This window comes from Mesocricetus auratus, unplaced genomic scaffold (genome assembly GCF_017639785.1).
Source record: "Mesocricetus auratus isolate SY011 unplaced genomic scaffold, BCM_Maur_2.0 Super-Scaffold_100676, whole genome shotgun sequence".
In the NCBI taxonomy this organism is placed as follows: Eukaryota; Metazoa; Chordata; class Mammalia; order Rodentia; family Cricetidae; genus Mesocricetus; species Mesocricetus auratus.
Genome location: NW_024429266.1, coordinates 120,390,855 through 120,416,894, shown reverse-complemented (window position 1 = coordinate 120,416,894; position 26,040 = coordinate 120,390,855). Strand labels below are relative to the sequence as shown.

Here is a 26,040-nt window from a genome sequence, read left to right as displayed (position 1 = left end):
TCAGGTTCTTTTTTACATTTCTCCAGTGAATAGATTGGTGGGTGCGTTAATGACCGTATTATCCCTTTTTCCAGGTAAGAGGATAACCATAGCTACTTTTATTTAAGATTTAGTAATAAAAGTATACAAAAATAAACTCACTAATGTTAACATTTCTATTTTAATTTTTCTTTTGGCAGTAGTTTTTTTTTGTTTGTTTTGTTGTAGGGTTTTTTTTTCCCCTTTAGCCAATGTAGCAGATCTTTCGTTGGACCACCAGCTCCCAAATAATGACAGAGACTTATTACTAATTCTGAAAGCTTAGGCCTGTTCCCCGCTAGTTTCTAACCTTAAATTAACCTGTTTATCTACACTCTATCTGTTTGTCTACACTTGGTACCATATGTCTGACTTCCTCCACATCCTGCTGGCAAATCCCCTGCCTCTCAGATTCTTCCCAGAGTTCCTATCTCTGCCAGAAAGCCCCACCTATCCTCTCTTGCCTAATTATTGGCCATTCAGCTCTTTATTAAACCAACCAGAAGGTGCCTGAGGCAGGTGAGGTAAAACAATGACACATCTTCCACATAGCGTGATCAGTTATCCCACAATAAGTCTGTGTGTCTTTATTTCTTTATTTTATTTTTTTAGCCTTTACTGTGGACAATATGGGGGACTTCAAGCCATGGCATGCTGGTGGTCAGAGGACAGCTTATAAGAGTGTTCCCTTCTTCCACTGTGTGTGTATTGTGGTATAGAACCTGAGTATTCAGGCTTCTTAACTCTTTTTTCCCACAAGATAGAATTCCTCTGTGTAGTCCTGGTTATCCTGAAACTCACTATGTGGACCAGGCTGACCTCGAACTCAGAGATCTGCCTGCCTCTGCTGTATGTGTGCTGGAATTAATTCAGGCGTAAATATAGCTTTTGAAAAAATTTTATAGATTTCCACTCTGTAAACTAGAATATACACCTCTTATTCTGTATTATTATAATCTAAGGTTCTCCAATATTTTACATTTTAGGCATGATTGAACATGGCCTCAGTGACTGTTCTCAGTATAGACCCCGAAAGAGTATGTCTGAAGATGTTGGGCTTCAGGAAAGTAATCCCCCTGCAGATGATTTTATTTCTGAGTCTACTTCTGACTTTTCAAATACCAACTTGGGAACTGTCACAAAAATCATTTCAGGGAACCATGGAGGAGACACTGTCCTCCAGTTGGAAAAACCTTGTTTCCAGGTAGAAGATAACAACAACAAAGAACAAGAACCCAGCGATACTGGCCGCTATTTGAAACTCCCACCTCGTCCATCTCCAGAGTCTTCAGAAAGTGACTGGGAAACTTTGGATCCTAGTGTTTTAGAGGACTCTAGCTTGAAAGAAAGGGAACAGATGGGGTCAGACCAGACAAACATATTTCAAAAAGACTCTGTGCCCTCAGACAGTCCTCCAATTACTGTACAACCTCAAGCTAACACCAGGCAGGTAGTTCTGATACCAGGACTCATTTCTGGATTGGAAGAGGACCAATACGGCATGCCTCTGGCCATCTTTACAAAGGTAAAATGCAGATTGTTTATTGAGGACATTAAATGTTTGAACACATTTTAGGGTCTAAAAATGGTCCTTGAAAACTGAAATATATTTACTGAATGTATAGTACTGTTAGATCTGTGACCATATTTAAAACTATGGGGAAAAGGCTCAGAGGGAAAGAATTTTGAAGCCAATGGGTAGTTAGGCAAGCAGTCACCACTTTCAATCTATTTTTGGCTATTCAGACTGCTCTTTGAAAACAAAGAATGAAATGAAATCTGTGAACAAGAATCTAGACAATCCTGACTGAACTTAAAGTTTGTATTAAAATACTGTGTTTATAGCCTGTAGTCCCAGCTACATAGGAGACTAGACAGGAAAACCACTTGAATCTAGAAGTTTAAGGCCATCTTAGACAACATAAATTATCTGAGAACAAAGAAAATAATTCTTTTTTTTTATTTTGCCCAAATGTTCTCTTTATTTTTAAAACAACTTTTGTATCAATGTTAAAATAATTGCATAAAATTTTCCCACAATCCTAGTCTCCTTAATTCTTGAAGGTTTAGGAGAGGTATATAACCTCATAAATATTTCTTATACAAATTTCTTAGTAAACATATGTGCAATCTTAAGACAGCTTATTAAATTTCAATTCACCAGACTGTAGTCATCACCTTCAAGCTGATTGTTTATACCATTTAGGGCATTGAAAGAATGAGATCAGGTTTTGTAATCAGAGACACCAATACCAATGCAAGCTTGAATGTTAATGCGGAGCGCCCTCCTGTGGTTCCCTCTCACTCTGCCTTTCTTAGCACTCCAAGGGCATGTCTCCCACTTCTCTATGGGAACCATTCCTCTCTGGGAACCACATTTCATGACAAATCAATCTGAAAGAGTACTATGTAGACGCAAGGCCAAGTTATGTATAAGTGGCCTGGACTCTTGGATCACAGTGTATCAGCCTCAAGAAACTCTTCTCTATTGTCCCAGTGCAGAGCTCAGGGTCTCTGTAATAACTCTAAACTCTCTAACAGTTTCAAAGAAATAATTCTTAAAGCTTCCATTTAAGAACAAAAAAAAAGCTTAAATGTCTAACTTATGTTAGTAAGTATACATATTTATACTCATTAAAATGTATATATTTTATATACTTAATTTTGCTATGAGTTAGTATAAAATTATATCCCAAAACTATTCAATTATTTTATGACAAACTATTCGATCCAGGTATCATGGTGTATACTTGTAATATTAGCAGAAGTGTATCTTCTAAATAACTAAGCACAATGTAATAAATCTAATTAAGTCTTTGATTCAGGATCTTATATCATTGAATATAATTTTTAACATCAGTCCTGCATTAAATATGGTACAATAAACCAGTAACAATGATGCTAAGATATACCTGGGGCTGCTTTGTTTGAAATGGTTTGTTTCTGTTTTTTAAACTATTCAGGAAAATTTTTCCATTGCTATGTGTGAATTATTTTTCAAAGTGGAACAGGGAAAAAAATCCATTTCAACTTTTACTCTGCATATATTTATTGTCCTGTGTGCTAGGTATCATAAATTCTTGGCATCCTCAAAATGTAAATATGCCTTCCAAGTAATTAAAGCCTGGTTTTTCTGTATACATTATTCATGTTTTATTCATGAGGTAAAACTTACATAGAAAACAAAAAAGAATACATATAGTGGTTGAATGAAAACTGATCCTAAAGTTCTCGGGTATTTTAACATTTGGTCTCCAGTTGACAGTTCTGTTTGAGGAGTGTAGGTGGTGCAGCTTTGCTGGAGAAAGGATGTAACAGGGTGGGCTCTGAGATTAAAGCCTCATACCGTTTCCAGCTCGCTCTGTTTCCTACTTGCCATTGAACATGTACGCTCTCCGTTTCTTGTTCCTGCCACCTGCTTTAGTCGTGGTTTTTTTATCACAAGAGAAAAGTTGTCCTAACTACTTGCCTGCAGCTAAATTTAAAGTAATGAACTAATTTCTTTGATAATTTCAAGGCAAGTAATATTGAATCTGGCATTGTTATTGATAACTCTTATGTAGATCTACGATGAAAAACAGTAAACAGGACAGAAATAAATACAAAATGTACAGTTTAAAATAAACCAAGGAACTTAATGATGCAGCCAAAGCTTGTGCTGAAAGAGATAAGAAAATTAGTGCCTTTAAGGAGAGGCCAACTCTGCCCTACTATAAAGGGAAGGGTGTCCTCAGACAAGACTACCAGCTAAGTTTCAGACTGATGAAAGAGGGCCTGAGGCCTTTTCTGCCTTAAAAAAGCTCTGCTGCTTAATGTAATTAAGGGGCCAGTGTTCATCCCAAGCTGGCAGCCAAACTTGACAGTGACGTCCATGGGGTGCTGACCTGTGAAGGGTCATGGATTCCTCCTCCATGGCTTTAGAGAGCTTCTGAGGCCAGGCAGCCTGTAGCCTGAATGAATCTGTGAAAGTTAAGTCTGCTTTGGAGTGGAAACCCTGAGCTGTTAGAAATGCCAGACCCGTAGGACACCTGCCAGGGAGAGCTGCACACAGGGAGTGAAACCAGCCTAAACAGAGATACATGTTACAGGCTGCAAAGCTGGAGGGGCAGAGCCATCTAAGTCTTTTGAAATTAAAGTGCACAACATCAGACATAGAGCTACAGGATGTGAAGTTTCCCCCGCTGGGTTTCAGTCTTGCTTGGGTCCAGTATTTCCCAACTATGCCCCATATTCTCCCTTTTGGAATGGCAATGTATATTCTGTGCCAATATATGTCAAAAGTATATAATTTGTGTTTTGGTTTTTACAATCAAGAGACTCCCTTGAGATTTTATAAGAGACCTTAGACTTTTAAATAATGTTGAGACATTGACAGTCTCTGAAACTTCACAAGCCAGGGTTCCATTACCTCACATTGCTCTCAATATTAATTTCTAAGGTCTCACAACAGCTTATTAACATCTGAACACCAAATAGCTTTTCTAGCCCAGAGTTTCAAAGTCCTTCTATTATCTTTCCCCAAACATGGTTGGGTCTGTCACAGCAAAATCCCATGAACCTCCTACCAATTTCAGTGTTAACTAGGATTTCTATAGCAACTTGGAAAGGAAAGGGTTCATTTCACTTTACAACTCCTAGGTCACTATTGACCCTGGGGGAAATCAGGGCAAGAACCTAGAAGCAGGGACTGAAGCAGAATCTATGGGAGAATGCAGCATACTGACTTTGTCCTTGACTTGTGGAGTTTCACAGGGAAGTTTGAAGAGTCCCTTAAGGACTCTCAGGGCCATTTGTTATTTTGAGTAAAGAAGTGTAGATCTGGTCATCTGGGGGGTGAAGAATCCCCTACAATTAACAAGAGACCAGAAGCAGTAAAGTGAAACCTTTGTTTTGCTGGGACAGTTGGTAGTGGTCAGCTGGAGCTAAAGAATCAGCTGTGATTAGAAAAAGACCAACATCAAGCTGGGAATAGTGGCACATGCCTTTAATCCCAGCCCTCAGGAGGCAGAGGCTGGTAGGATCTCTATGAATTCAAGGCCAGCCTGGTCTACAGAGCGAGTTCCAGGACAGCTAGGGCTGTTACACAAAGAAATCCTGTGACCAAAAAAAAAAAAAAAAAAAAAAAAAACAACCAAAAGAGACCAGCATCATGAAGATAAATCTGGGAAGTGCTTCCTCTGTGTCAGCACACAGCTGTGGTCCAGAGGGGGACAAGGCTGCTGTGCTGGCCACAAATTTGGTGATGTGTAAGAATCTCTTAGATGGTACTGGTTTCCATACCATGAAGAGTAGCTAGGGATTAGCACTACATAAGAAGTTAGGAGAGACCACTAGTGAATGTGCAGCCTCAGGTAAAGAAGCCCCAAGACTGAAGAGGTTGTGGAGAGAAGCTGACTTATCATGTGACAGGCTCAGAGTCCCCAAGAGAGCTGGAGAGAGGCTATTTATTGGTGAAGGTGCAATCCATTTGTGGCAGAGACACCAGCGTTTTGGAAATTGCATTTGATAAGCATCAAAGCCAGGTGTGGAGTAGAGCAATCGTGAGCCCTTGAAACATACTGTGTGTGCTTGGCAGAGCCAGAGGTGGTGCTGCTCAAGTCCTTTGAAGGCCAGAAGATTGAGTCCCAGTTGTCTGACACTGAGCTTTACACCATGGGACTTAGGGTTTCTTTTGTTTAGATTGTGACTCTACCTTCCTTCTTCTTTTGGAATAAGAAAGTACTACTCTTGCTTTTTTTATTTTATAGGAACCCACAGTTATGAGCCTTTAGATACTTTAGAGAGACTGAACTTTTAAAAAGATGTTGGATTTTTAAAGAAAACCTGGATCCTTAAAGTAGTGAAATGTTTTAAGGATGAACTTTTGAAAATGTTCAGTTAATATTGTAATATTAATAGATCTTGGGGATGAACAAGAAAGGAAGGGTTATGATTAATAACAGGGGGTCAAATGTCCTGGTTAGTTTTTGTCAACATGGGAAGAGGCCATCTTAATTGAGAAAACGACTCCATAGGATTGGCTTGTGGACAGTCCTTCCACAGGGCATTTTCTTAAATATTGACGGGGGCGAGCTCAGTCCATCATGGGTGGCTCCATCCCTGGGCAGGTGGTCCTAGGTTGTATAAGAGAGTGGGTTGAGCAAGCCGTGGGGAACAAGTCAGTAGTAGCACTCCTCCAGGTTTCTGCTTCAGTTTGTCTCCAGCTTCCTGCCCTAACTTTACTCAGTGATGGAATGTGACCTGAGAGTTGTAAGGTGAGACAAACTCTTTCCTCCCCAACTTGGCTTTGGTCATGGTGTATTATCACAGCCATAGCAACCCTAAGTAAGAAAATATATGTGCTGTGTGGTCCTGATGTGGTCCCAGATCCCTGGAAAGTGGAGTGCTAAACATTTGTGGCCTGCAAAGCTCTCCAACCCCAGATTGTGAACTTTTAAAACTTTTTCCTGCATCTTTCAGAGCACTTTTTTTTTCTTAAAGATTTATTTACTTATTATGTACACAGTGTTCTGCCAGCATGTATGCCTGCATGCCAGAAGAGGGCGCCAAATCTTATTGCAGATTGTTATGAGCCACCATGTGGTTGCTGGGAATTGAACTCAGGACCTCTGGAAGAGTAGTTAGTGCTCTTAACCTCTGAGCCATCTCTCCAACCCCTCAGAGCACTTTTTATCAGGAGGCAAATGAACTGAAGAAGAATTTTGGTTTTGAGGGTCAAATTGCTGAATTAAAGTGAGGTGAACCTTGTCAATAAACCATATTTAGCTGATAGATGTATGTTCTTTATGCCAGTACTGAATATGTCATAAGCTTCCCACTTTACTATGATAACTAAGTCATTTTTCTTCTCGGCTTAATCTTTTGTTGTGTGTTGAGTAAAACCTAGTTTGTTCCTTTATCACACTTCTAACTACAAATAGTGATCGTTTTTGTCAGTAACTTTGGAAGATGAAATGTTCTTAAAACCACATTGTCTTTAAGCTGTTTTCCTCCTGGAGTTAGTTCTTTTACTTTTAGATCTAGTTTTCTCTTGTACATGTAAAAGTTTTGCCTGCATGTGTATGCGTATATGCAGTGCCTGCTCAGGTCAGAAGAGGGTGTCAGATACCCTAGAGATACCCTTGGGTGACAGAGGGTTAGAGCCACCATGTAGATGCTGCTAATAGCCTGTGCTCTTTTGTTTTTTGTTTTGTTTTGTTTTTGAGACAGGTTTGTTCTTTTTTTTTTTTTTTTTTTTTTTTTGGTTTTTCGAGACAGGGTTTCTCTGTGGCTTTGGAGGCTGTCCTGGAACTAGCTCTTGTAGACCAGGCTGGCCTCGAACTCACAGAGATCCACCTGCCTCTGCCTCCCCAGTGCTGGGACTAAAGGCGTGTGCCACCAACGCCCGGCGAGACAGGGTTTTTCAGTGTAGCCCTGGCTCTTCTGGTACTCAATCTGTAGACCAGGTTGGCCTTGAACTCAGAGATTGACCTTCCTCTGCCTCCCAAGTGTTGGGCATCTCTGGGCTGTAGCCTGTGCTCTTAACTGCTAAGTCAGTCCCCCACCTTAGTGTTTGAACTTGAATAAGGATGATTCCATGTCAGTCTTACAGACCACTTTTACTATGTAAACACTAAAGGTAATAGATTGCCAAATGTTTGTCTGACCTTTTCCTGAGAGCTATTTAAGAAATACACAGAAGTAACAGAAGGGCTGAGGAAATGATGAGTCTAGAAGCAGCTATGAAGCAGGATAGCCATGGAGTGGTAGGAATTAAGTTGTGGATACCAAAAATGGTAGGAAAAACTTTAAAACAAATGCCTGTGAACTCATGCTCTGCAGCTTCCTGAGCAGAGGAACGCTGAGGGGGATAGTGAGGAGCTGAAAAAGAGAGACATAGAAGTGTTTTAGGGTGAGAAAATTCAGTGTAGAGGGTCTTCCATTTCCCCCGGGTTTTGTACTGGAGTTGGGCACATTCTGGCATAGTTAGGGTCGAACTGACTAGAAAGGACTGGGGTCCCTTTCTGTCTAATTGCATGTGTCAGCTTTCCTCTCCAGTTGCAAGTCATTTAGTATAGTCAGTTGAGGTAGTGTAAAAACTATGATTGGAAGTTACTTTGTTATAGTTGCTATTTGTAAATTTAAAACAAAAAATTTAAATAGTGAAATATTATTATCTCAGCCATGTGTGGCGGCAGATGACTGTAACCCAGCACTTTGGTAGCTGAGGCAGGAGGATCCTTTGAGACTAGCCGAAGATACATAGTGGGATCCTGTCTTGGAAAATAAAAGCAAAGTCACTTAATTGCTCAAATTGTAACTGAATATATAGAATATTTTTTTAGTATTTGGTTAGTTGAAGGGGAGATGAATATTTCACTATATTTTTCTACCCTACTCTTTTTTTTTCATCCATTGACAGATACTTTCATTGATTCCACTGCTTGGCTATTGTGAATACTTCTGAGAATATGGATATGCATATATCTCAGTGATGTTTGCTTGGGATTTTTATTTGTTGTAATTTGTGTATTAATGTATGTTAATCACATGGTAATTGTTCTGGTTTTTTTTCTTGTTTTATCAGTATATGATGTCATTTCAAATATAGATGTTAAGTTGTCCTAGGTAAGTAGGAAGCCAGGAGTGGGGTTAGGTGTGAAGTCTTGTTGGAAAAAGACCTATATTCTTCTGCAACCATATTCCAGCACCTCCCAAAGACTTTCGCTAAACTGAGCATCATGGAAAGAAAAATAATGGCACTGCATTAAACGTTTGACCTTGTGTCAATATGTAATATTTCCACATACTTCAATAGTAAAATGGTCCAAAGCACCTGCAGTAAAATTTTCTATGAACTGAGGATGTAGAATGCATGCCTGGCATGCACACAGCTATGGATTCAACCTCTAGAGCCAAAAAGAAGTGTTTCCTGATCATCTCTTCTGCCCACCCGCCTTCTATAATGGCTGCGAACATTACCAATGTCTTATTTCCTTCTGGCGGTATTTTATGGCATAAGGAAATGCATAGATTATTTTGTTTCTGCTGCTTCTTCCAGATCCAGTGGTATATTGGTCCATAAGGGTGGACGGGGCAGAAATGGGGAACAGGGTTCAGACAGTTGTGGGTACAACAGAGACAGCCCTCAGGGAAACAGACAGACTTTGGTGAATCTGCTCATCTTTATTCCAGAGTATAGGAAATATAGGATTGGCGAGCCTGGGGCAAATCCTGATTTGCACTAAGTGACACACTCCTATCATAAGGCTTCATATGTGGCAGCAGGGTCCTAAAACAAAGCTCCTGGCACAAGTCTCAGTTGCCATATGTGCAGCAGGGGAGGTTCTAGCAGGAGACTGTGCCAAAGGTCACCCTAGAGGTAAATCAGACATCCAGGCTTAGAGACAGCTTTCACATAAGGTCAGTCCTATGGACCCAGAGATATTCTCTACATAATGGCAGGTAGAAAGCAAGAAGTCTTGTTGCGAGGAAGGGAGTCCCCATGTCACTGAGCTTTAGAAAAAGCTGCCAGGCCATGATAGACTACAACCTCTGACCAGCAAGGCCTTCCCACTCATTTCCCCACCCCCTTTAAACAAACAATAGCAGTCTGTGCCCATCTTTCTCTGCCCCAGATCACTTTTATAAGACGTTCCTGAAAGTGGAACGCCATCATTTTCGATGGCTTTAGAATGTTCCGTTATATGGCTAGAAATTTACTCTTCATGAAGTTATGAATCCTATTTACAATAAACAGTACTCTATTAAATAACTTAAAGACATATCAACAGATGAGCAGATACAAATTTAGGTAAAGTACTTGATGGAGGGATGTGGATGTGGTGTGTTTTCCAGACAAGGTTCTTTGTAAGTAGCCCAGTCAGAATATTCACAGAAAGGAAAGTCGAAACTATTGCTGAAAGATCCTGAATCAGAATAGCTTTTTGGTATGTGCAATGATTTATGTACAGCATGAGACTACAAATAAAATTAAACAGCTCTGCCCCGCCTTCGTGCACAAATCATTACCGCCGACCACACCTTTAATTGTGGGGATTGTGCAGGGTTGAGCTTGCCTTTGCTTGCCTGTTTTGCAGACTTAAATGCCTACTGAGGGTATAATTTTAAGGCAGTGCTATTTCAAATGGAAATTAAACACAGGTACTGTCAGTGTAACTTGGGCTTTAACTGTCTTATAGCAAATATTTTGACATATTTTTGCAATTTGATAATAAACAGATGCTTTGCTGTTCTCATTGCACCTTGGTGACTGTGTACAAATGCATGTTTTAAAATTCTTAACTGTTTCCTATTAGATAACATACTTTTTAATGAATGCAATGCTTTTAATTCCCTAAATCAAAAAAGTCAGACTTTATTTAAATTGAACCAAAACCAAAGTGATCAAGTATTACAGCCTTGCAGAGGTTTTACTGTGAAGAAAATTAGTAAATCGGTAACTGGGTGTCAAGGCGAGACATTTGTCCATGAGTATTATTTTACTGAGTGAGAGATGAACTAGACAGGCAGGGAAGAATGGACATTTCTTTTACTCTTTGCTCTTCTGCTTTTAGCTTAAAAAGAGAAGTAGCTGTTTTTTGACTTTTCTGTTATTTTCTGTTGCTCTTGTAATCCATAGGGATATCTGTGTTTGCCTTACATGGCATTACAACAGCATCATCTTCTCTCTGATGTCACTGTTCGGGGATTTGTGGCTGGAGCTACTAACATCCTCTTTCGGCAACAGAAGCACCTCAGTGATGCCATTGTGGAAGTACGTTTATGTCTGCGTGTGTACACTTGGCCTGCCAATTCACTTCTTCCTTCCCTAAATGTAACTATGAAGACAGCACTAACAAAGAAAACAGTGCTTGCTCTATCCCAGTAACTTTAATTATATATCTTTGTTTGGGGTTTTTGTTTTGTTTTGAAACAGGATTTCTCTGTGTAGCCTGCCCTGAAACTCAGAGATCTGCCTGCCTCTACCTCCAAATGTTTGGATTAAAGGCATACCTCATTATACCTCTGTAGGGAAAGACTACCTGTAGCTTTAGCCACGCCCTGTGGGCGTGGCTACAGGTATGCGATAGAGAGGGCCCCTGGCTGCGCATGCGCTCGCTCTCGCTCGCTCGCTCTCTCTCTCTCTCTCTCTCTCTCTCTCTCTCTCTCTCTCTCTCTCTCTCTCTCTCTCGCGCGCGCGCGCTCTCTCTCGCGCTCTCTCTCGCGCTCGCGCTCTCGCGCTCGCGCTCTCTCTTTTCCTGGCCACTGTGGGGAGCAGGGGAGGGGGAGAGACTGGAGAGATGGCTCAGAGGTTTAGAGCACTGGACTGATCTTCCAGATGTCCTGAGTTCAACTGTGCTTCTCTGCCTGTATTTTTTTTTTAAATAAAAGTATATAGAAACTTCAGTGTAAAAACCTCCTCCTGCCGGGCATTGGTGGCGCACGCCTTTAATTCCAGCACTTGGGAGGCAGAGGCAGGCGGATCTCTATGAGTTCAAGACTAGCCTGGTCTACAATAGCTAGTTCCAGGACAGCCTCCAAAGCCACAGAGAAACCCTGCCTCGAAAAACCCAAAAAAAGAAAAAAGAAAAAAAAAACTGCCTCCTTCTTAGACTCATCCTTGAGAATACCGTTACTCACATTTTTTTATTTCCCACTCCAGTTTTTACTTTTAAAATGTGGCGTGGATGTCTGTGTGAGTGTCCCAGCTCTGACGTGTACCTGGGTACTCTTCTAGGTAGAAGAAGCACTGATCCAGATCCACGATCCGGAGCTTAGGAAGCTGCTGAACCCAACCACTGCAGACCTAAGGTTCGCAGATTACCTAGTGAGGCATGTGACTGACAACCGCGATGATGTCTTCCTGGATGGCACAGGCTGGGAGGGAGGTGACGAATGGATCCGGGCCCAGTTTGCAGTCTACATCCATGCTCTGTTGGCTGCTACACTGCAGTTAGGTAAGAAGTACACAGCCACGTTTCTTCCTATAAATTGTCACGCTCTGGTGGTTATGGATATGGAGTTGCATAAGAAAGAGGTGTTCATTATAGATAGTCACCCCTTACTCATACAGACATAACAGCTGGCATTTTGAGTACTTTATCCTACCAAACATGTTTCTTTACTTGTGTTTGGACTTTGGTTTTATGGCTTACAGTAGACTTTACAGAAGTGAGTGCATTTAAGCATGTTTTCTGAGCATTACTCTTCTTTATGACAGAGACACCAGCATGTGTTAAGACAACACTTACTGTTCTCACTTCAATGTGGATGTTATTTTGTATCAAAGGAAATGGCAGCATTTCACAATTGTTTATAACTGCTTCATACTTTCAAGTTATCTGAAGAAACATTTTTTTTATTTTTCCCCTCAGTGTATGTTTTTATTTAAATTAGAAACATGAATGCTTCACATGTCAATCCCAGCTCCCTCTCCTCCCTTGCCCCTCTCCAAACCCCACCCAATCCCCATATCATTCCTTAGGGAGGGTGAGGCCCTCCTTGGGGGGAATCTCCAGAGTCTGTCATTTCATCCAGGGCAGGGCATAGGCCCTTCCCCATGTGTCCAGGCTGAGAGAGCATCCCTCCATGTGGAATGGGCTCCCAAAGTTCATTTGTATGCCATGATAAACACTGATCTACTACCCAAGGCCCCAGAGATTTCTGAGGCCTCCTCAGTGACACTACATTCATGGAGTCTGGATCAGTCCCTTGTTGGCCTCTCAGCCATCAGTCTGGGGTTCAAGAGCCCCCCCCCTTGTCTGGTCAGCTGTCTTTGTGGGTTTCACCAGCACGGTCTTGACCCCTTTTCTCATCTCTCCTCCCTCTCTGTCACTGGGTTCCAGGAGTTCAGTTCATTGTTTAACTGTGGGTATCTGCCTCTGCTTCCATCAGTCACTGGATGATGATTGTAGGATGACATATAAGGTAGTCATCAACCTTATCATCAAGGGCTATTAATATAGTCTCTCCACTATTGCTTAGTTTGCTAGTTGGTGTTATCCTTGTAGATCTCTGGAGATCTCACTAGTGTCAGCTCTCTCCTTAAGCCTATAATGACTCAATATATTATGGTGTCTCTCATCCTGCTCTACTCTGTTCTTACCTAGACTCAACGTTCCTGCTCCCCCATGCCTTCTTCTCCCCAACTCTTATCACCCTCTCCCTCTTTTTTTTTTTTTTTTTTTTTTTTTTTTTTTTGTTTTGTTTCTTCCAGACAGGGTTTCTCTGTGTAGCTTTGGAGCCTGTCCTGGCACTCACTCTGTAGACCAGGCTGGCCTTGAACTCACAGAAATCCTCCTGCCTCTGCCTCCCGAGTGCTGGGATTTAAAGCTTGTGTCACCACCGCCCAGCAAGAAACCCTGTCTTAAAAAAAATCTTGTATTCCAAATTTAATTACTAATCTAGAAAGTAGCCAAGATAGCCACCAGGTTTTTGGCCTTATGAATAAACAACTTAAAAAAAGTAATACATGTAAGGTCTGTTCTAATACATGTAAAGTCTGTTCTGAACACTTTATACCTAATATTCTTTTTTTTTCTATGTAGCCCTGACTGTACTGAACTTGCTCTGTAGACTGACTTTGAACTCAGAGATCCACCTGCCTCTGCATCCACAGTGCTGGAATTAAATGCATGCATGCAACACCACTACTCAACTCATTTTATAGCTAATAATTAATTTTTACCTTGACAGTAATCCCAGACATTCCAATTTTACACAAGATAGAATGAGGGGAAAAATGCCATAACTTGCTCATCCATCTGGTTGGGAGGCTTCAGCTGCCAGGTTCAAGTCTACTCCCAGCACAATCAGGAGAGGAGAATAGCTGCAGGAATATCTTGTCAAAGCATACCTTTAACTATAGATGCAAGTGTGTCTCCTAGGCATTTCCTAGTAACAAAAGCTACTTGGATTTCACCTTCAAAGCAAACAACATAGCCAGCCATGGTGGCACACAACCCAGTTACCTCCTGTCTGGGCAGAAGAACGCGGAGACCAGATGGGTCACACTAATTGGAAGCAAACCTGAATACATAGCAAGACCTTGTCTCAAAAACAAAATAGCAAACCTCCATGCCTGTGTGATAAATGTGAGGCAATGGCTTCTTAGATCAGTTCTCCAGACCTTCTCCGTCTCTGCAAGCAAAAAAATGCTCTGCATTGACACATCCCCGTGGTATCAAGAAAGACAGGAGCTATTTAGCATTAATGTGAAAATCCTTTGTTAAGTATTTTTGACAGTACAATGCTTGGATACCCAAGAGTAAATCACCAAATGTGAGACAAAGTCCAAACAAAGGAAACATGGGTAAAGAAGCAGTTTACTTGCTTGTTGTTAACTCTTTTGACATTTGTGAAGAAATTCTAACTGCCCCACTATATCCTTATGCCAGTATGTCTGCTCAATGGCAAGTCTCTAGTTTTTGTAACAGTAAGGAAAACATGAAAACATTTTGGTGTTGTAGAGAGCTTGGAAATGTTTGGCTCAGTCCTCTTATTTTCCAGTTAAGAAAATGAAGTTCTGAGTGATTAAGTGACTTGCCAAAGGCTACAAAGCTTCTTAACAGTATTTTTGGAACTTGACTCAAGTTTGCTGACACCTGTAGGCTGTGTCCCCACACTGTGAGAGTGGGACTTAAAATTATGCTTTCACCCTTTATGGGTATTAATCTTCATGCCCAGCTCAACTTCTTTCAACCATTTACTTGGCAGATAATGAAAAGATGTTATCAGACTATGGAACGACTTTTGTTGCTGCCTGGAAGAATACTCACAACTACAGGGTATGGAACAGCAATAAGCACCCAGCACTTTCAGAGATAAACCCAAAGTAAGTACATCCTCTAGACTGATGGGATGGAAAATGGTTGCTTTTCAAAAAAAGTCTTTTTGTTATTGAGAGAGTCTCACCATGTAGCCTGTGCCTAACCTGGAACTCACTGTGTAGACCAGGCTGGCCTCAAACCTAGAGCCATTTACCTCTGCCTTCGCACTCCTTGGATTAAAGGTGTTTACTACCACTCCGAGCTGAAATACTGTTTTTAATGATACAGGCATTTATTGGCTATTTTCATTGTATTTTGAACTTTATTTCTTAATGAAAAATGGACAAAGTCAATTTTGTATTCAACACTTTGTTATTTGGAGGCTATAGTTTAATGTTTTTAGCTAAAATGGAAATGTGATATAACTGATGCTAGCTAGAAAGGGTAAACATATACATAATACATACATACATACATACATACATACATACACACACACACACACATACATATACACACACACACACTTTACAATGTACAGATTAAACAGTATCAACTGGTAGATACATCTGCATAGGGAGGTAGTTTCAGATCACTTTGGTGGACACATCTGTTATCAAACAAAATGAATAGGTTCAACCCTAACTTTGGTGAGTTTTTTAGTTGTAGCAAAACCTATAATGTCATCTGAATAAATTAAAAAACTTAATACAACATTTTAGTGCTATTCAATGAAGGAACTAAGAGTTCAAAGTAGTCTGCCTTGCTAACTACAAGGTCTATGATCTGAGGCATGTAAAGGGAAACATGTGTGGGCTGGTTTGCCAGGGACACTTGAGGTGGCTCACCTTACAAAGTGGATCACCCTAATTGTCAGCTGCCCAGTATGTGAGCCATCTCCACAATGCATCTGATGCTATTAACCTGAACCAGCTCTACAGATCTTAATGCTAGCACATAGGCTTAGCTAGAATGGGCTTTAAAGGATTATAAATTCTTTAATATGGTACCTATTTAATTGGTACCTAGACAAAATTTATAAAGAAACTAAGGTTATGGGAGTTGAAACCAGACTGGAGTTTAGCTATGCATGGTAGCACATGCTTGAATCCCACACTCAAGAGGCTAAAAATAGGAGAGTTGTAAGTTGGGCTGCATGACAAGACTTGTCTTCAAAAACAAGAAAACAAGGATGACACCAGTGGGGAAATCTCATGGGTCTTCAAACCCAGACCAAGAACTACAGACAGCTAAGGAAAGGCTGAGAACAGAGGAAGCAGAAGATGTCTTCACAGGGAAGAGCCCCCAAATTGTGGTCAGCCCTGAGATCATATACATACAATTAACATTAAGCAGACATGTTTTGTGTGAATGTGTGTATGTGTGCAGTTAAAGAAATAGAGGCCATAAATTTAAGAGAACAAGCCGGGTTACATTGGAAGGGTTGGAAGGAGGAAAGGAAAGAGGGAGAACTATCAGGAAGTACAATTTGAAACTTTCCAATCTAATTATTTTTTTAGCTCCTAGAGAGGAGTCCTCTAAATTACCAAGCATCAGACACATCCCACCCCTGAAATCAAGCCTTTCTGAGAACAGGAAGAAAGAATGATTGGAGATGCTTTTGTGATTTTTCAGTGTTTTGAACTCAGAGCTTTGAACATGTTAGGCAAGTGATATACAGAATGTTTATGTGTTTTGTTAGATTAGTTCTGAAATCTATAAAGGGAAGACCTGTTCTCTATGCTTACTTTGACACACAGCACTTCTGTCATTTGAAAAAACTATAGCATTTTTTAAGTAGCTATGAATTTCACTTTCTTCATAGTGCTGGACAGAGGGACCTGGGTGTAAAATAAGAATTGTTTATTGACCTCTGTCTTCCAGTCTTAACTGCTTAAGTCATGTGTTTGGCTTGCTTTTGGCTTTAATAAACTGTTTTTCCTTAGGTGTGGCAGAAATAAGTAAGAATAATGTATTTGCATACAAAACTACAGTGACATTTTAAGTTCTGCATTTTGAGTTGCTTTTCTAATAAAAACAGTTTTTTGCTGATTCACCAGCAAATCTTTTCATGGCCAATGACACATATTTACAGGGCGACCAGGGTCAAGGTACAGTCATGACTGTGATCTAAGTCAGTTACTCACCTGATTGATTTCCTGGTGTGTTTTTGCTTGGGTCTCACCCCAGATGAAATAAGGGGTGTTGTTAGCACTGTGTTGGGGGTAGTTTTAGTACCTCCATCCCCCCCCACATGTCCACCTCTAACCACGTTCATCCGTTGCACAAGGAAAGAAGACAGAGCTCAAAACTGTTGAGTCACTTCTTCTAGCTCATATTAGGATTGATGCACAGGGCCCCACTGTCTGTTTGAGAGCACTGAGTCCACTCGTGCTCCCCAAAAGGTTCACTCACAGTACCTGTGACTGCTTTTTGCAGCTTTAGTGATGATGTACTCATAATCTAAGCTTAAGCTTTGTTTTGCAGCCATCCTTTTCAGGGCCAGTACTCAGTGTCAGACATGAAACTCAGATTCTCACAGTGAGTACTTACAGAAAGTAAGGGGGAATATTCTGTCTGAGTATATGCCTTGTGTTTCGTTGCCAGTTGGGTATTTTGTTTATCTTCTTGATGGACTTGTGTTTGAAATAGTAACCCAATGACTATAACATTCTGTGATTGAACAACATGTATTTTAAAATGAAAGTACTCTGTCTATATACAATAGTATGAAAAAAATAACAGGATTTATCATTTCTATTTTGATGACATGCTCTCAGCAAACCATGTCTGTCAAGGAGATACATCTTTATGTCCTCACCTCTTAGCTCATTTCTGTGTTCTTTTGGTACATTCCGAAATTTACTCATAATAATTTTGTTTTTTATTTTCCCAATACTAATTTGGAATGATAATAGAGTGGTTTGATTGTGGGTATTATCAAATGTTTGAGATTTTTAAAAAATTGTTTTTTTTTTTCTTAGTTCTGTTCAGAACAGTGAACGTGGCAAAAAAATTGGCAATGTCATGGTAACAACTAGCCGGAATGTGGTACAAACAGGAAAAGCTGTCGGTAAGGCACACCCTCAGCAGGAGCTGCTGTCATGTCATATGTATCCGTTTCTCTTTTCAGTGTGTAGTTCATTAAAATAAAGTTATAGGTTTGTGGATCATGTAATACAAAGGGAATTTTTACATTGTCAGTCTTATCTGGGCGTGGTGGCTCACACCTTTAATCCCAGCACTCGGGAGGCAGAGGCAGGACAGGCTCCAAAGCTACACAGAAAAACCCTATCTGGGGGGGAAGGGGGAATTGTCAGTCTTAAAACTAAGGAAGGCTTTTATGGTTTCCAAGTTGACTGCCAAAAGAGACACTAACACTGTGACTTCACTTTAGACTCATAGGAACTGAAAGGACAAAGGAAGCTTGTGAATAATTTTATGACATAGCTGGACAAATTCCTTGACGACATAAACTAATAAGGAATTTACAATTAGAATAGCTCTGGCTCTGCTGAATAAATTAAAACCTGGTGCAAGATTTCTAACTGTCAGTCCACATCCATGTTGGCTTCACTTTTGGATTCTCTCTTCCTCCTTCCTTTCTCCCTCTCTTCCTTTCTCTTACTCAACCCCTTCTTTTTGTTAAGACAGTCTCACTTGGTAGCCTTTATTAGCCTCAAAATCTGGATCCTCCTGACTCAGCATCCCAGGTGCTGAGGGTACAAGCTTCTCTTTGAATTTCTCTTAGACGTTTTTTGAAAGGGGTAGACAAAACTCAAAGACCTCACTTCTAATAATTTAGAAATAAAGGGACCAGATCCTCACTCAGTTCCCTGCTTTAGTAGCCATGACAGGCTACAGAAAAGACAGGTAGGCCTCTGACACAAGGAAACTCCAGATCCTCTAGCCTCCCGGAGTCTAGGGCCAAAACTGAACACAAAGAAACTCCAGACCCCGCCCCCCCCCAAGCCTCCTAGATGCTTGGTTCCTGGGCACTGTTTGGCCACAAAAGAAACTCCAGGGGGGACCAAAACCTCCCCTGTAATCTCCAAGATATAATTCTGAAAACTATTGGTATCTATGTATAACAGGCCACCTGCAAGTAACAAGACAATGCCATAGAAACTATAGAATATTCCCTCTCAGCACTGACCAATGAAAATAATTGGTACACAGGTATTTCATGCCAAAATATGACTTTGAGAAATTCTCCTGATTGTTCCCAAATGTCAGCCAATCAGAAACCAACCCGTACCTACTGATGTAATCCTGTAACTTTTGTCTTTAAAACCTAGCAGTAGACAGGGAACTTCTCTCCCTCTGGAGGCTGCTGCGACAGCTAGCCAGACAGGGTCCCTGTCACGGGTGAATGAACAATCATTAAGCCTTGCTTTTGCAGTTTAGTGGGTCTGTCTTCCTGGTGGTCTTTGGGGACTTTGCAACTTGGGCACAACAGTTTAAGGAAGAAATAACATAAATTGTATACAAAACCTTTCAGAAAGTAGTGAATGAGGTAATACTTTCCACCTCATTTTATGAGGCCCGTATTAACCAAATACCCAAAGCTAGATAAATCATGGCATGTTACATATATCTTTCTGTGCCTAGCATTTTGTTCACTTAAACATTTTTTAAGATGCCGTGGTGGTGCACGCCTTTAATCCCAGCACTCGGGAGGCAGAGGCAGGCAGATCTCTGTGAATTCGAGGCTGGGCTGGACCGACAGCCTCCAAAACAATACAGAGAAACCCTGTCTCGTAAAAACCAAAAAAAATTTTTTTGAAGATGATATTCCTGTTGAATCTGAATAAATTCTTTATTTCCTCTTTCCCCCTCTCTCCTTTGTTGGTTTTGGTTGGTTGGTGTTTTTGGTTTGGTTTGGTTTTTTTGATGTTTTTGTTTTGAGACAGGGTCTCGCTGTGTAGCTGTGGCTAACTTGTAACTTAAGTATACCACGCTGTCCTTGAACTCAGAGATCTGCCTGCCTCTGCCTTCCAAATACTGGCATTAAAGTGTGCACCACCACACCTAGCCCCTCTTTTCTATATATTTTTTAAAGATTTATTTATTTATTTATTATGTATTCAGTGTTCAGCCTGCATGTATGTATTCCTGCAGGTCAGAAGAGGCACCAGATCTCATTACAGATGGTTGTGAGCCACCATATGGTTGCTGGGAATTGACCTCAGGACCTCTGGAAGAGCAGCCAGTGCTCTTAACCTCTGAGCCATCTCTCCAGCCCCCTTTTCTATATTTTTAACGTGTTATTTTGATCCAGTTTCAAACCTAGAAACCGTAGTAGTTACTTTTTCACCACTTTGACCATACCCAACAGAAACAAGGGAGAAGTTTGCTTTGGCTATGGTTTTAAAAGGTAGAGTTCATCAAGTTGGAAAAGTCGTGATGGAATTCCTAACAGTGTGAGCATGTGGCTATTCCTGTCATCCTAGTGTATCAGGAAGCTGGAATTGGAAACATACAATCTCAAAGCCCCACCCAAGACCTCCCAAAACATTCAAACATACGTGGTGGGGATACTTTATGTTTAACACATAACACAACTATTAGCTAACCCTTATTGACCACAACTCAGAAGCCCCATATGATAATGCCTCATGCTGATCTTGGTAGCTAACATTCCTTACATCTATAGAAAGATGATGAAAGGACTCTATGAACTCATTTTTAAAAAGCACAGAACATATAGCCCTACTATTAGATTCATTTTATTGTCAGAGGAATGGAATTTGATCTAAGTGTGGTGGTTTTCTTATTGTTCTTTTTGCTCTTCTATCCTTCCTCTTCTTCCCAGATTTCTCCTCTTGTTTATTACCTCTGTCTGTCAGCCCCAAATATCCTTCCTCCTGTCACACTATTGACTGTTCAGCTCTTTATTAGACCTCAGGTGTTTTAGACAGGCAAAGTAACACAGCTTCACAGAGTTAAATGCAACATAAAATAATGCAACACATCTTTGCATCATTAAAACAAATATTCCATAGCATAAACAAATATAACACACCTTAAAATAATATTTTGCATTTCCCCCTTTTTGTCTAAATAAAAATGAAAGGTTTTGACTTTAACATAGTAAAACTACATACAACAAAAACAGTTATCAAGTAAGAATTACATTTATAGTTAGCATAGTCAGAGAAATAATGCATTATCTATCCTATCTTAGTGAATCCAAAGTTTTACACTTAGTATATTATCACAACTAAAGAAAACTGCAATTATAACTATCTAGTCTTTAACTCAAAAGACTCCAAAAGAATATATTATTACCTGAATAAACAGGAAGAACATTGCAAGCAACTTCCAAAACTCCAGAAATGACAAAGACATCTGCCTGCCTGGACAGTCACCCAGAGTTTCTCTGCAGCATTGGGGCATCCATCTTCAGCCTACAGGCCTAGAGTATCTGGCAGACTTTTCAGTGAAACAGGAAATTTTAAAAACTGTCCTGCCTTATATTGGCAAAGTTTTACAGTCACTTTCTTCTGTGTCCTGAAGAATATTTGGCAGACCTTTCTGGGAAGCAAGAATTTTGAAGGACTGTCCTGCCTTGTTTTGGCTCAACAGTTTCTCCTGTGTGTCCCTCATGTCCAGTCTGCACAGCACATTGTCATTAGTCAAAGGCAAGAGCTATTTCTTTGCCCAGTGGCTAACCTTGCCACAATGAAAGCAAACTCCAAAGGATTTTCTTCTCAATGTCCATCATTTTCTCTGAAGTAAGTTGGCACTGCCAGGAGCAGATGTGTCTTACTGTCATGAAAAACCTTAGATTAATAAAGCATTGTATATGCTATATTATGTAGGTCTTTGAAGTGTTTGAAAACCATTTGTGTATCTAAAATACATCTCTATATGATCTTGAAAACATACCTAACATATCTACAAAATTGACTGCTATAGATGACAACTACTAACCTATGTTTCTTGATTATCCTAAATAGGTTATAATAGCTTTTAAAAACTATAACTTTACCTTATATTTTTAAATGAACTGCATATGTGTAATACCTTAAACAAAAGAAGAAATATATGTACAATGTAACAAAAATAACTTTAAATTTGTATCAGTATACTATATTCTCCTAAATGATAACAAACATCCATAGCCCACCAAATAACCAAAGACCATCCACACCCCTCAACTCTTGGGAATGTGGGCATTGTTTTCTCCAAACTACTTCCTGGGTGGGGTCCCTAAGAAGATTTGAGATAAGGACCAAGTCCTGGGAATTCCAGCAATAACCTTTGTTGATAAATAACATCTGTCAAGAGTCAGGAGGTTTTCCTTGATCAACTTGATCCATTATTATTCCTGAAGGAATCCACAGCCTTTTATCTCCTGTGGGAACAAAACTCCAAAGCATTTTTTTATTTCCATTTGACAAATATATTTTTTTTACTTCTTTTTATCTTGGTTGGTTCAATTTTGTAGTACTGTAATGAGGACCTCCGAGAATTCCAGCCTCAATGTCCTCTCAGGGTCCAGACTAGGGGCTTACAGCAACCTGGTAAGGCTTCGCTAAAAAAAAAGGTCTGAGAGTGAAGGGAAACAAACAGGCTCACACACATTCCTCAAATTGCTCTTTATTCTTCAAAAGGAGAGAGGGGCCCGCATCCCATAAGGCTTCTGCTTTATATACCCCATACAGATACAATTAGCAATTCTCTGACAATTGCAAAGTGGTGGAGGAAGGGTTAAATGGGATCACTAATAAGGGAGAAAGGGTGTTAGTCATTCTAGAAGACCATAATTGATAAATGTAAAACAAGGAAGAAACACTAGAAGTTTATAGTAATAGCTGTTTTAAAAAAGGAAGAAACACTATGCATTGGGTTTCACTTTTGCTTTCCTGGTAGCTGGAAACAGCATCAGGGTAGCCATGGTGACTAGCATAAACTGAAGAAGGAAAATGGACCCTTAACCCATATTAGCATTTTTGCCAAATGCTAGTGAATCCCCCAGCACTAGATCAGGGAGAGGATATATGAGATCCAGAGGCTGCAGCTGGAGCCAAGCTGTGGGCTGTGTCCAGGCAGTGGCACTGCTGACACCTGGTGAGAAGGGATTCCTTTCTCTGGGGCTGGCTAAGCGATCAGATGCTTTTTCCTGAATCTCAGGAGTAAAGACACAAACAGTTTCCTAGATTAAGATCTTGTTCAGTAGAATTGAGGTGGAGGTGAGTACATAGTATATTGACAGCTTGTGAAGGTAGAGCAGGGGCCAGTGGGCTGCACTCTCCTGAGTTAGCTGTTAGAGGAGTCAGTGCTGCCCAGTCAGTGGGGGCAGACATGCCATGTCTCCTACTCAGTGCCTGCCTATTAAAGCTCTGAATGTGGTCTGTTTGCAATACTCCTCTCCTTGTCGGATATCCTGCTGTAAAATAATTGTAAGGAGCTAGCTTCTAAGTTATGTAGACTTGACTAAGAGAACAAAAAACTTCCTTGACTGTGTGAATACTTTCACACCAGGGCCCCACAATGTGGGAGACAGTTACCCAGTTTACCAGTACAAGAGGAGCTTGTGCCCAATAATTGATTAATACACTGCTGGGGTTTTGGGGACAAATCCCACTATGGAAAAGGGGAAGTGCTATGGTTTCACAAGGGTTTTACAGGAATGATAGTGACTATTCAAAAGGCAGGTTTCCCCAAAGTTTTGCAAGTAGGGTTTTTCTTCAACGGAATATGTTGGTCATTATTCCGATGGGTTAGCCTGGTGAATTTGTCAACTGCAGTCTCACTGTATGACCTTGTGGACCACAGCAGTACTGTTCACAATCCCATGTCTCCTAAGTAGCTGTTGTTTGCTTGTCGGCATTCAACAATTCAAAGTCAATCAATACTATCTATATAGGATCCAGATTCCTTTTGTATTTCCTATCACATGGGTTTTTCTTTTATATTACTTTTCCTCTCTCTTTAAAGGCTTAATTATTTTTAAATATTTACTTCTTTCTATGACTGTCCATACCTTTTCTTTCTTTTTTATCCTTTCTTTCTTTCTTTCTTTCTTTCTTTCTTAAGTCTATGCACATTATAACCTTTACATCTGAACCTCTCTTACTGTGTCTCTCTAGTCTTTTTTGTCTGCATGAGTAAAAAACTTGTAAGCAGTGAGGCTAGGACTTCTGTACAGATTGAGTGTCTGGCTGGGCCCCTTTCTTGGGTTGGGAAAGCCAGGCCTAAAGCTCATGACCCGGTTGGAGGTTTGTGACCAGGAATTGCATTAAATCTTTGTAGATATGTAAGCTGGTGCCTGGGCTGCCACAGACATTTTTTAGTTTGTCCAGGGAGAAAGGGTGTTAGTATATAAAACTACATTTATGCCCGGAGTTGGTGGCACACGCCTTTAGTCCCAGCATTTGGGAGGCAGATGCAGGCGGATCTCTGTGAGTTCAAGGGCAGCCTGGTCTACAGAACGAGTTCCAGGACAGCCTCCAAAACAATACAGAGAAACCCTGTCTCGAAAAACCAAAAAAAAAAAGAAAGCTACGTTTATGTGGTTAGTTATACTAGAAGTCTATAATTGATAAATGTAAAACAAGGAAGAAACACTAGAAGTTTATAATTAATAGGTGTTTAAAAAGGGAAGAAACACTATGCATTAAGAGACACTGAGCAACAGTGTCTCTTAAAGGAACAGTGTCCTTTTACTTCCTGTTTTTTTTTTCCAAGCTTTCTCAGGTCATGTGGAAATTCAGGAGCCCTGCATTGTTATGCCAAAATGTAGTTCTTTTATTACTCATTTCACTCTTTGTTCCTTCCTCTTCTTCCCAGATTTTTCTTCTTCTTTATTCTCTCTGCCTGCCAACCCTGCCTATCCTTTCTCCTATCTAGCTGTTGACCATTCAGCTCTTTATTAGACCATCGGGTGTTTTAGACAAGCAAAGTTACACAGCTTCAGGGTTAAACAAATGCAAAATAAAAGAATGCAACATATCTTTGCATCATTAAAACAAATGTTCCATAACATAAACAAATGTAACACACATTAAAATAATATTCCGCAACATATAAGCATTTATTTCTGTATGGTTATACATTTGATTTATTTTGAATTCTTATACCAGGCTTTTTCTTCTAGGCCACCAACCAGCTCCCAAATCATGACATGGAGACTTATTACTAATTATGAATGCTCAGCCTTAGCTTAGGGTTGTTTATTGCTAGCTCATAAAACCTAACCTGTTTCTTGTCATCTATGTTTTGCCTCAGGGCTTTTAACCTTTCTTCCTTCCTTTTTTTTTTTTCTGCCTACTTTATTTTGGGGGGGGTGTTGAGACAGGGTTTTTCTGTGTAGCCTAACTGTCCTGGAACTAGCTCTGTAGACCAGGCTGGCCTCAAACAGAGATCCGCCTGCCTCTGCCTCCCGAGTGCTGGGATTAAAGGCATGCGCCACCACCACCCAGCCTGTATGTCCTACTTTCACTACTTACTGTGTCTGGCTGGTTGGTGGCTGCCTGAATTTTGGCCCCAAGTGTGTCCCTCCCTTTCTCCCTTGATCTCTTCTCTCTTCCTTCTCAAGCCTGGCTTTCACCTACTTACTCTCTTTGCCTGCCAGCCTTGCATGTCCCTCTCCTGCCTGGCTATTGGCTGTTCACCTTTTCATGAGACCAAGCAGGTGCCTTAGGCAGGCAAGGTGAAACAGCAACACCTCTTTACATAGTTAACTGTAACACATAGGGTTTTTGGGGTTTTTTGAGACAGGGTTTCTCTGTCTTCTATCACATCTTTACATCATTAACAAAGGCAGCAGAAACAAATGTAACAAAAATTTGCATAGTTAAATAATTCCACAGCATAAACAAATGTAACACAGACCTTTGCCTAGGTAAAATATTCTACAACACTTGTTTTTAATAGAAAAATTTAGCTTCATTGTAGACATATGAATCATTATAGTAGTGTTTTCCCTATCCAAAGGAGATTTATTTTAAGAATCCCAGAGAATACTCGAAAACATGGACATGCCATGATTTTCTTACACATACAACCTGTAATAAAACATTAGCATGTAAATTAGCCAAGTCAGAGGTTAACAGCAATAATAGGTTGAGATAGTTATAACAGTGTATTTTAATAAAATTATATGACTATATTCTGTCACTCAAATACTTTCAATTTTTCATATAAAGAAATCACCTTATAGCTCTTCTTTGCCATGTTCAAATTGATAGTTTCACTGTTGTGCCCTTAGAGTTACTGGAACATAGACACTGTGTACCAGGTATCTTAATTAGGGTAATCATGA

General features: G+C 40.2%; 1 protein-coding gene across 3 annotated transcripts in view; it reads left to right on the top strand.

Moving 5' to 3' along the window:
• Avl9 (AVL9 cell migration associated) overlaps positions 1–26,040 on the top strand; it is a 57,358-nt gene that overhangs the window by 19,184 nt on the left and 12,134 nt on the right. For 2 of the 3 annotated variants that reach the window (XR_005873697.1, XM_005087415.4), the window contains exons 9-15: positions 5–74; positions 1,005–1,543; positions 10,640–10,774; positions 11,738–11,957; positions 14,716–14,833; positions 17,256–17,309; positions 17,753–17,841. Coding sequence is in view for 2 of the 3 variants with exons in the window: in XM_005087415.4 (XP_005087472.1) it covers positions 5–74; positions 1,005–1,543; positions 10,640–10,774; positions 11,738–11,957; positions 14,716–14,833; positions 17,256–17,309; positions 17,753–17,841 (1,225 nt within the window). In the remaining variant the exon portion in view is untranslated. The remainder of the gene's footprint in view (positions 1–4; positions 75–1,004; positions 1,544–10,639; positions 10,775–11,737; positions 11,958–14,715; positions 14,834–17,255; positions 17,310–17,752; positions 17,842–26,040) is intronic. The other variant, XM_021223766.2, reaches the window with a different exon arrangement.